At 37.9% G+C, this 12,508-nt stretch overlaps 1 protein-coding gene across 1 annotated transcript; it reads right to left on the reverse strand.

Annotated features, from left to right (window-relative positions):
- Positions 1-2,128: 2,128 nt before the first annotated feature.
- On the reverse strand, positions 2,129-11,774 carry LOC309570126 (nephrocan-like; the record flags this gene model as incomplete). Its single annotated transcript, XM_082276753.1, has 3 exons — positions 2,129-2,576; positions 5,794-6,695; positions 11,589-11,774. The coding sequence occupies 3 exons, from the start codon at positions 11,772-11,774 to the stop codon at positions 2,129-2,131; spliced, it is 1,536 nt and encodes a 511-aa protein (XP_082132879.1).
- Between the last annotated feature and the right edge of the window lie 734 nt (positions 11,775-12,508).

Consider the following 12,508-nt stretch of genomic DNA (forward strand, 5'->3'; position numbering starts at 1 on the left):
AAGTCCATGGCTTAACTATGTTCTTAAGTGCCACATCCGCAACTTTTGAACTTGTCCGCGGTGATGATTCCACCACTTCCCTGGGAAGTCTGTGCCAATGCTTGACAACACTTTCCATGAAGAAATTTCTCACGATATCCAATTTAAACCTCCCCTGGTGCAGCCTGAGGCCATCTCCTCCGGTCCTATCACTTGTCACGTGGGAGAAGAAACTGACCCCAGTCTTGCTACCGCCTCCTTTCAGGCAGTTGAAGAGAGTGATCAGCTCCCCCTGGAGTCTCCTCCGGGCTAAAGAACCTCGGCTCCTTCAGCTGCTCCTCACAGGACTCATTCCCTAGGCCCTTCACCAGCTCCATTGCCCTTCTCTGGACATGCTCCAGCACCTCAATGCCTTTCTTGTAGTGAGGGACCCAAAACTGAGCCCAGCATTCAAGGTGTGGCCTCTCCAGTGCCGAGTACAGAGGGACAATCACTGCCCTGGTCCTGCTGGCCACACTGTTGCTGATACAGGCCAGGATGCCATCGGCCTTCTTGGCCACCTGGGCACACTGGCTCACACCCTGTTGACCAGCACCCCCAGGTCCTTTTCTGCTGGGCATCTTTCCAGCCACTCTGCCCCAGCCTGTAGTGCTGCAAGGGGTTGTTGCGACCCAAGGGCAGGGCCTGGCACTTGGCCTTGTTCACTCTCACACAGTTGGCGTCAGCCCATTGATCCAACCTGTGCAGATTCCTCTGCAGAGTCTGATGATAAGGGAATGTAAAGAAAAATGAGTCTGTAATAGGTCTCTCTATACCAGTTGTATAGCTAAATGTGTTGAGTGACCTAAGAAACCCATGTGTCAATCACATTTGCGTAGGAGACATAACCAAATAGCTGCACTCTGACACCTGAGAAATCAGCCTTCGTGGAGGTGAGTGATTACACAGTTACTGAATGCCAACGGAAGATAAAAAATAATAGAAACTGCTTTGAAAAGTAATTTCCTGATGTAATTACTCATCAGTTATCATCTGAGATCATGAACTAACTTAAGTGACTGTTTGTAAGTCACTGGTTTTAGTGGTCTCACTAATCTAGCTTTGTTTAGTTTTCAAGCACTTTGGGAACTGCTTGATAAAATTTGTGTGTATGTCAGAGTTAATGCATTAATTATATAGCATTAAGTCATTTTGTGTGTGTGTGTGCACACACGTCTGGAAAGTTTCAGCTAGTGAAGGGGGACACTTGCAGTGTGTACTTGAACGTTAAGTACACCTAACCTAAAAGTATATACACAGCATCTTGAGCTATATTGTAGCAAATTAGGTATTCAGATACCAAAATAAACTCTTACAAAAGCTTTATCTCACTTCACCTTATCCTAATATTTGCCAGGATCTATTTCCTGAGAATCTCCCTTCTTTTGTTTACAGCAATAGAATCCGGTCAACTTGACCTCAGTGTTTTCATTTCTTGCTATTAATTAACTTCAGAACTAGTATTAAATCTCATTAACCAGGACACTGATTCTTCTGTTTATTTCACTTGCTGTGATGAAGATAAGCCTTCTGTGTTTTGCTGGAGATCAGCTAATTTAGTCTAATGTTATTTAAAACAGTCTAAAATAAATAAAAGAGGGAAATGCTTCAGGAAAACTGAAACCAATTTCTCAAAAGCAAGAATTTCTGAACAATCCCAAGAAATTGCTCACATCAGTGTAACTCTGCATGTCAACCTGCAGACCCATGAGTTTAAATGTATTGAATGCCAGACTCCTAGTAATGGTGTCTTGTGGTATTGCAGAATTTTATTTGTAGGGGTTTTATGCAACTATCAGAATGTTCTACTATAAAAGGTCCATACAGAGTTACAGACTGCTTTTCTAAGAGCTAGTAACTGTATTCTTGCTTTCCTTAAACTACATAGTACTAATGGCATAGAAAAACAAATCAAATCTTTTTTTTAACAATATTCAGTTTCACGATGGCACCCTTACTGTAGCCCTTCTGTCACTGGCTATTACCTCTTGTAGTACAAATAGGCCAGGAAAAGCTAATGACAGATGAGAAGACTGCTTGTCAGTAGAAACACTGGTGCCAATGGGTAGCTCCAGACAACTTTCAGGTTCACTACAGATAAACTGTGGCATTAATCTAATTCATAATCATAGTAGTCATCATCTGTGTTCACTCCAACACTGGAGGCCTCATTGGGTTTCATTTTCTTTCTATCTTCTTTGCCTCTTTCCATTGAAGACAGATTGTCTTCACACTGCTGCAGAATCTTCTTGGAAGACATCCAACTTTCTCCTCGGCTTTGTGCTGGCGCTGCACACTGCCCTCCCCAGACATCCGTCCCTTTGGCCACCAGTGCTCTTCTGGTTCTGAGAAGGTCACAGGTGCAGTTCCAAGGGTTTCCATCCAAATACAGATGACGAAGACGAGGTAAATACTCCAAGACTTTGCGATCCAAGAGAGAAATCTTGTTATTCCGTAAATTTAAAACCTGGAGCTGTTTCAAGTCCTTCAGCTCTTGTTCTCCAACATCCTCTATGTCATTTCCTTTTAGATCCAATCTAGCAAGGGTGTCTGGAAGTCTAAATAAAAATAAAACAATACAAAGGTGTTATGTTCATCATACTGTTTCTGTAAGTGGTATTTGGTCCAGGCACATCTGATGTACTAAAATAAAGTTATCACTAAAAAATGCAATCTTCTGCAAAGAAAGATGTTCATATTGGGTTTGGGTTGGGTTTGTTTATTTGTTTGCTTGTTTGTTCTTTGTTTTTACATTATAGGTGTACTGTGTCTGCACCCTAGAACTGTTTTCCCAAATTACTGCAGTTTTGACATGTACTGACTGTTCATGCAGCTGAACTAAACAGCAGTCCTGTGCTGTACTATGGAGAAAATTAGCTGTTTAATTTACTGTCAAATTTAAAAATGCTTTTTGTACTCTTCAATGCCAATTACCAAATTATAGCACCATGAAAGACCAAAAGTTTAGACAATTGTGGCAACACTGCTCCTTCAGGTACTTCTATATATGATTTGTTTAAAAACGTTTTTTAGTTCATAAAGAATTATAATTTTTCTTCCATTTTGTTCTCCTGCTCCCATCAGACTCAAACATTAATCATCACAGCAGTAGTTCATCTGATGATAATCTGTTAAGAAATCAGCAACAGGGAAAATATAAGTGCTTTCTGACAGTCTTTTTAAATAGCACTTTTGAGATTTAGAACTGGTTACATTTGGAAGAAGAGAAAAAGCTGATAATCTCTGGATATGATACTAGACAGGTCAGTATAATTCTTATTTTAATATACATTACAAATTTATATGAAAATACTTGAATTTCAAAAGTCTTGCTCACTTATGACTTTTTAATTTCCCTCTGATATAGTTAGTGACAAGTGCTTAACAGAAAAGCATTGGCATGGAATATCTTTAATAAAATTAATTTGAAAGTATCTTAAAAATCACCTCACTATGGTAGTATGCAAGGTGATGAAATTAAGTCAAGGTTACAGATTTTAAGGAAACTTACTGAAGCTCTCAGGGAAATTATAATAATACTACCACGATCTATCTAGAGTAGAAGCAGTACACCACAAAGGTACCTGGTAATGGCTCATGGGATAGTTTATCTCACTGTAATGATATGAGATACCTTTGAAAATCAGTAAGAGGGTACATCATGACCCTCACTGATTGTTTTTTGTGAAGCTAACTTTGAACCTCTCAAGCTGAAAGATGGTTCCCAGATTTGTGAAAACCTGACAAGTTTAATGTCACTATTTCAAGAGTAGGGCAGTTCTGTATTGTGCTGTTTTTCCTGGGGAGATGAGAATTTCATGTATTGAATGGTGATTCACTCCACAAAAACTGACCTTACCAAATGCTTGTGACTGCAATAAATCTGTTTTGAAACCTAAACACAGCAGTTATAGTTGCCCAATATGTAATGTCAGAAGGGTAGTCTGGGGTAAAACCCTAGTGCCACTGATGTCAGAGGCAGCGGGAAATCACCCAAGAGGTTTATCCAGACTGATTATAGTCCAAAGCCTGACCAGCAAGTCCTTAAACCTGTGAAGAGTCTTATTGTACTAATGTTAGACTTAAACTTTATGGCTATATTGTTTGACTTCAGGCTGTGTTGATTTAGAAAAAATAACACGACTGAGGACGTGATGAGTGACCCTACAGCTGGAAGAGGAGCCATGCTCACTCAGGAGCTGACCATGACAGCCACAATGTGCTATTCCCACTCTAAGGTATAGCATCAGATTCTTCCCTGCATTTTCACCACACCCTGTGGGATTTTATGAAGTACAGGTCTTCTCTAAAAGTCCTGAAAATACTTGGACTTGTGGATTATTTTCTTCTCAGAAGAGAAAGAAGCTTTCTTTCTCCTCATTTCTGCCAAAAAGCTGCCAAGACCTATTCATTTTAGCATATCAATCATATTTTTTTTAACCTTTTACACCTGACATAGTTCTCAGATAAAAGTCAAAAGTAATATTTTTTTTTCTGTATATTCATGTGTACCTGGTCATCATCAGACAATTAAATTGAGTATATAGATTTTATATTTTGTCATTTCCTTCACCTCTTTTATGTTTACAGCCCTCCCTGGAAATCTGTATTTACTCTTGGAATGAAAGGTCCCCAAAATCTCCTTAAAAGTCATACTATTTAAAGGCTAGTAGAGAACTCCATGCTGTTAATTCTCTTGACTATGAAGGTTGTAAAATAAGATGGATTAGACAATACTAAAGTAACTAGAAAGCATTAAACATTCCTGTCAAGCTAGACTGAAATCAAATATTTATACACCACTAAATCACTTTCTGATTATAAAGCTGTTGCCAAATAGATTCAAATGCTAAAGGACATGATGCTAAATGAATTGAAATTTTGCTGCATTATTTATTTAGGCTAGTTAAAACTATCTACAAGCCATAAAAATAAAATCTAACAGTCCAGTTTTGTTAAAGAAGTTGATGTTAATGGAATTACTTCACTATTTTTATGCCATCTTATTGCACAGCTTTTTTTAATAATAAAATTGCCACTTTATATCAGGACAGCCACCATTTGGCTTAATATGCCATCCCTGATAATGGCCAGTTCCAGCACTCAGATGAATGTGAGACATCTTCTAAGCAGAGCATTAATGAACACAGTGTGCCCAAGGGATGTTTCTTCTGTACTCTGTTGACTGGAATTTTTCTTATAGCCTGAAGCTCGAGACTTTATATGCATTCCAAATACCTTGTAATGTGTGAATTTAATGAAGCTGGGAATGCCAGTATCACTAAAAAAGTGCATTCTTTTTGATCAGACTCAGCTCCCAAAATCTTAATATTTTAACAATAATAAACTTGGTATGGTTTGGTAGTAACATCAGCTTTAAAATTGCTATCTATCCTTTTTATCAAATGCTCTATTATTTTTCTTTTATGGGGGCAGGTAAATCTAAGTAGCAGTATAACCTTGGTAGTAAGTCTGTTACATTTTCCTAGCAGGTTCTCCTTATTGGTGTGCTAATTAAAAAAAATGGTCTCAGGGGCAGGGAGAGATGCAAAATGAGCAGATTCATTGGGGGCCACAGATGTAATGAGAGCAGCTCTACTTCTACTCTGAGACTGTTAACAGGAGTGCTAATTAGTGCTAGTTACGGCAGTGGGTTTATGGTATGGACAGACTTCTACCATGACTGGGTCTGAATACCAATTTTTGGCTCTCGTTCTCATACTGCAGGGAAGGAGAGATGACACCTTGGAACCAGCTGTCCTGAGATTCACTTGCCTCAGCGGAATAGAGCTGAGGAGATTCTGTTCCAGAGCCAGATTGGAAAGCTGCGCACACTGCTGGAGAGCTCCCGCCTCAAACGTGCTGACAGCGTTGTTGTCAAGAAACAAATGCTTCAGGTCTTGAAGTCCTTGAAAGTCCTGCGCTGTCACCGTTTGAATCAGGTTATTGCTGCAGTCGAGTTTCTGCAGCCTGCCAGGCAGCCTGAGGGGCACGGTGTGGAGCTGGTTCTTAGAGAGCTCCAGTGTTGTTAAGTTAGGAAGAAGCTGGGCACCATCTATTGACATCAGTTGATTTTCTGACAGAAGGAACTCAGACAGGTTTTCTAGGTGTTTCACATCTTGAAGTCTCACCATTTTAAGTTGGTTTTTCTCTAATTTTAGTGACAGCAGGGATTTAGGTAGGTCAAGAGGCACTTTTGTCAGAAAGTTACCACTTAAGCTGAGAAAATGGAGACTTTGGAAAGATGCAAAGAAGTTGACTGGGAGCATATTCAGTTTATTATCAGCCATGCTCAGATACTTCAGCCTAGGAAGCCTGAGTGGTGCAGACACAGATTCCATGTTGTTGCCATCCAGGATCAGACTTTGTAAATTGTAAAGGGAAGAAAATGCACTCGGAGGCAGAGTTGCAATCAAGTTGTTCCGAAGATCAAGCACCCTTAGTTTCATCAAACCTGCCAAATCAGATGCATGCAGAGCACTTATGGAGTTATCAGCGAGCTTTAAAATTTCAAGGCCAGATGGGAGAAAGGTGGGTATTTGCTTTAGCTGATTTTTGCAGAGTTCCAGGGACTTCAAGGTACTCAGAGCTTTGAAAGTGTTGTTTTCTATTGATTCTGTGCCACTGCATGACAGGACCAGCTCTTCAAGGACTGTCATTCTCCTGAAGTCAGTAAACTTAAAGAGGAAAAAAAAAATTAATATGACAGTACATTTATAGATATCTTCACTGGTTACTCCTTCTGGATGCTTGGACAATTGCTAGTATATGCTGAAAAACAATGTATTTAGAATGAGAAACTAAGTGGTAATGGTAGAGTTATTACTATAAGTACCTGTGGCTTGCCAGTATTTACTTACATTTCTAGAATTTTGTGGTTTAAGTCTGTGCTGTGTCAGGTTTTGCACAACCACATACACTTGAAGAAGGAATATTCCTTTTATTTCCTCCTGGTGGATAGCCTATATAAAATGGAACACTAATATCCCCAGTGGCAGAAATCTTTGCAGAGAGTAGATGGTTGTTAATGTTCATTGTGCTCAGTGGTGCTTGCTAGAGCAGTTTTGAGCTCATGATACAGCCATTTCCATATATCAGCAGTACTGTCACTGCAGCATGTATTCCCCAGAGGGAGTACACATGGATATCTTTACCTCTTGCTCCTGTTTTGGCAGAAAACTAAAATCTGACACCGACACTTTTCTCTACCCCACTGCCTCCTTCTTTTTTAAAATAAAAGCCTCACCTATTAAGATTACCAAACCAAAAGTGTCAGATCAACCTGGCCTGAAAAATCACCTCTGTGGAACAGATTGTTTTTACAGAAACTTAGTTTTTATTAGTTGGTAATAAACAGATGCTTTGCAGTGGTAAATGGTACTTAAATGTTGACTATGACTAATACCAAGAGGCACACAATTGTTTCATTATTTTTCTGCTCTGTTGGAACGTCCTTGTTTGCAAAGCTTGCCCTCTTTTGTCTCAAGTTAAAGTAGCAAACCTAAGTGAATCTGGCAGCTTTCTCTGAGCTGAGATAGAAGGAAGCATGCAGTGAGGGTGAGCCAGAGAGTTCTCCAAGCACACCAGTAGTTAAAACTGGTTTTCTGAAATTGCCAGGTATACTTCCCACTGACCTGAGTGACTGAGTCTTAAAAAACCATTTATATGGGAATCCCCCCAAAAAACCAAGATGAACAGGTGTTCTGCACAGGAATAGTGCGAAGGAGTGTCCTCACCTGTTTTCCCTTCCCATGTCCAAAAACATCTCACTACAGGTCTCAGGAGTACCATGCCAGTAAGAGACACTAAAGTAACACTATATTCTTTATGCTATTTCCCCCAGAGCATGGTATTTTACTCTCACTGGGGGAAGCTATAAAGCCTATTGTACAGCATAACCCCTCATCCCAGTCAGGAATCTGCATGGAGGGCAGTACAAGTCCTTTTGCAGTACAGGTGCTGGGTAGTAATTTTATTCTATAATCCTGGTTGGGTACATTTGGCTATCATACTTGTGTAAGTGAAATCAGTTCATAAAGCTGACTGTTAAAAGATGTCTTACAGCTTCATGTGTCCAACTCTTGCATATTTTTGGGCTGTATCTCTTTATCTTAGCTACAGACTGCATTTTAATTTCTGTTAAAATTAAAACCTGCACAGCTGTGAAAGACAAGTCGGATTTCATTTTGCTGTGGTATCCTTAGTTTATCGTTCAGATTAATTTTATTCTGTCTTGCAAAGCAATTTCTGAATTGCAAAATTTGATGCAATTAGTGAGAGAGTATAGATATGGAACCTCTGTTGAAGCAGCTTTCTCTATCAATTATATTTAAATTCAAAGAGGGAATGTACCCCCATTAAAAACCCTTATATTCTCAACAGTAAATAACAAAGTTGTCTAAATTATATATTTTTTTTTCTGTAATGCAGTGGTTTGTGCATATATAGCTATATAGCAATATCAGAACTGCTGATGTCCAGTTTTGGTCATGATTAGGAAGGTGATCTTGTACATAGGAAAGAGCCGCATTGGTCAAGAGCACAAAAACATAATCACATGTAATTATAAAACCATCTTATGGAAATTGAAACAATTATGAACCTTCACAATTCAACACATTTTCTCCTGTAAATTCAAAAGCAATATTTTCTGCTTTTCCTCAGTTGATTTCTGTATGTCTCTAAGAGGCTTAATTTTCATCTTATTAAGTGACAGAGTGCTACTTGAAGGTCAATGTATACACATTTACTCTGTAATGATGTTAAACTTCTTAATGTGGATTATTATAATTTCTCTTTTCCACCTATTTGGTATGCTTTGCTAAGCTCTGTGACCGTGCTGTTTTGAGACTTAAACATTTATCCATGCTTTTACAAACCACCCAGTCTTTCTAACATGAATTAAGACATATTTGAAAGCCCACCAGCTCCTTTTTTTTTGCTAGGAAGTGGTGTTTTATTCTCTAACTGGATTACCTGTAAAGTGATACTATTATAGTTTTATATTTTAAAACATTGATCAACTTAAAGTGGATCTAATATGCTGTTATTTTAATACAAACATTTTAAGGAATTTGTCATTTTAATGACTTTTTCTTTTTTTTGCTTTTCAAGTTGCTGTGTGTGACCTGGGATTTGTTATAAGCAGTTTTTTAAAAACAGTCCCCTATCCTGGGGGCAAAGTAGATGATTTTCTTTTAGCAGATAAAACCCACTTACTAATATAGTGAGAAATAAACTAAATCTTAAAGTGAGAGTAAACAGATTATCATTGATCTTCAAATCAAGGAAGAAGCAGAAAATACTGAAAAAAAGATGCTAAAATTAATCTAGTTTTGTCTATGACTTTGTTTATAATGTCTTTTTATAGCAAAACCTGGGTTGTGAAATTACCAAAAGCAAAAATCCCAGGAACTGTTTTCAATGCTGATCAACTCTGTTAAAACAAATACAAAACTGACCTGTGTAAAAAAAAAAAAAAAAAATTTCTTTTTTTCTTTTTTTCTTTAAAACAGACTGATTTAGTATACAAACATATATTGCTTTAAAATTATTATTTCTTCACAATTTTAATAATAATCAATGCAAATTAAGGTGCAGAAGTAATTGAAACAATATTTTTTTATTCTTCTGAGGCACCTAATTGCCAAACTACAGTATTTGTGAATGCTTACACATAAAAGTTTCTTGGAGGTCAGCTGAGGGAAGTCTAGGCTTCCATTCAACTTCTTTAGGAAAGTACTCTATGAGTAGGTAAATAAAGGAATTTTAAAAACTAAGCAAATAAAAAAACCCCAAATCGAACCAGCCAAACAAACAAGAATCCCACACCAAAACCCTAAAGTCCTATAGAGTTCTTTCAGTGTTTGCAGACATGTACTTTACAAGCTGACATGTTTCCCCAAGCACTATAATATGTGCCAGTGGAATTGCTCAGGTGTGTAAAATTAAGCACAGGTATTTATGATGTCAAGACCTCAGAAGTATAATTTGTTTCATGGGGGAATAAAGTAAAAAAATATACCCAAAGAGCCAGTATAATCTCAAGGAAACAGCCTGCATAACTACAGAGACAGAGCGTGAAAGGACTTTTTTCCTTTCAATGCAAAGTCAGTAGTAGCAGTAAGACAGACTCACAGCCAGTGGAATTAATGTATAAAGTGAAAAACTCTCTTTTTAGATTGTTTCCCACACCATTGGTTTTGAATTTATCCCACCACTCCATTCACTTATATCCAGCATTTAAATGCCTTATGACACTTGTCTTTTGCTCTAGTCAGAACCTAAAGGCCACTTTACTTGTAACTGAGGAGTTGCTGACAGGTATGGACAACTAGCCTAAGAAAGGGAAAATGTTTCATCTTACTTGTCTTGGAAAGAAAATAGTGGGGAGGAGGAAGGAAGAATTTGCACAGAAAACGTATTTCCTAATACAGAATTCATTTGACAAATCTTTTGTTTGCCTAGAATATAGCTAAATCACACCAATGTTTGGCTCTTCTGGGTATGTGAGATAAAACAAGAAAACCAGAGATATTAGTAGCTGCTAAAAGAGTAAACTCTTTCTCAGAGAAAAACTGTACAATCACTGACTATTTCTCAGTGGGCAACAGGTATTCCAGATGCTGCTCTAAGCTGCCTTCCAGCCTGTTTTATGTAGTCCTGAGAGCGAAATCAAAGATGCATTTCAGAGCAGTTAAATTCTTCGTAAGATAAAATGTATCTCATTTGAGGTGCACATTTCTTATTATTTGTAGTAAATTGATACACAGTAAGCATGTGTAGTACAGGTGGTTATATTTCCCTTGTGCCCATCTATACAAGATGAATTTATTAAATAAAGGTATTTCAGGGTAAGAAACAAAGAAGTACCATTCCAGAGTGCAGTGCACAATGATTGCCTTTAATAATGCAAACCAGTGATGCCTCAGGAAACCCCGAATAAACTTTTTCAATAGCACAAATAGCTGGCAGCTTTGGTTAGAAGCTGCTCTCATTTTTGGGAGTTATTAAATAGGCCTGGCATTGCTTTTATAGAAACATCTCATGCTTGCTTTAGACTCAAACTTACTTCCTCTGCCATTTCTAATTGCAGTTGTACCTGACACTTGCCGCTCCAGAGGGGGAAAAAGAGCTTCAATTTCATTCATTAGGGAAATTTTACTAATGACATAAAACCTTTCATTTTACTGTGAAAAAGTGTTCTATTGTGTCAAAAATAGCAAAAGCTTTTAACAACTTACTCTGAAAGTCAGTGGTTATTTGACCATATATAAAAGAAGTCAGCCTTTGGCTGCTAGGTGTAAAACACTATTTTTTTGAGTTTCATACAAAATATCATTGTGACAGCATGAACTAGTGCTTGGAGACTGCAGGAATGTGAAAACACTACAGGAATATATTTACATATCCTTAAAGAGTGAGTAAAAATAAAACCAGATCTGGCAGCACTTCATCAGTTTTTAGAACATGGAATAAGATTCTCTCCTCACTAGACACCACCACCATCTGGGAAGTCCAACTTTAAGTTACAGTGCACTACAAAAAGTACTTTTTCTGGATTTTCTTACCTGGAGTTGTTTAATTTTGCTATGGCTGATGTAGAGTCTCCTGGTGGTAAAAGGAATCTCTCTGGGGATCTCTGTAGCTCTGTAGCATTGCACTGACTGGGCAGGGTCACAGCTGCATCTTCTTGGGCAAGTGGTACTTAGAGCACTGTGAAAAGACGAGACGACTAAAAGGTAAGATAAATACATCTTCCGAAACAGGAATTCTGGAATTGCATTGACAACATACAGCTTGAATTAAGCACCACGGGCCTTTTATACCATGAAATTTGATAAAAGGATATTATGACTGTGTATTTTATCCCAGTGAAAAAACAGCAAAAACAATACCCTAATTTGCCTGGGTTAAAATGTTTGCAGGCATTACAAAGAGCGAGAAACTTAAACAGTGATAAGGTGCCTTTACATTTGTAGGTATGTGAAATTAGTGTTATTTATTACCTGACAGCTAATCTGCAAACATCCATATTATCTTCAGTTTCCTAGTTTTGTTAAATGTGACACCATGGAATTAGTGGAGAAAAGATAAAGAGCTGTTTTATAGTGGGGCTGTAAAACCTTTGTATCTTCTGTGACCCAGTATTAGGAACAGTAAAAACTCAACTACAGCCAGCACTGAAGCTTTTTTGCTCTTCTTCTTGCATTATTCAGACTACCACCCAAGACCTCAAAACTCAGGCAGCTACTATTTTAAAGCTAAAACATTCTATTCATTTTCTTAATATCTGTGGTGCAGCTGAGTGCTGCTGGTTGGATGAAAAAATTACCTCTTGTGTAATTCCCATAAATCAAAATTGAATTATTCTTGTATTTGAAAATTATAAATGGGAAATGCTTGAAAGCATTTAGTATAAATCAAGTGGTAGATAATCAATAAGACCTATTTACTCCATGACAGATGGAGAAGAGAAAGATTCCCCCTA

Source organism: Coloeus monedula (assembly GCF_965178545.1).
Source record: "Coloeus monedula genome assembly, chromosome: 2".
Taxonomy (NCBI): Eukaryota; Metazoa; Chordata; class Aves; order Passeriformes; family Corvidae; genus Coloeus; species Coloeus monedula.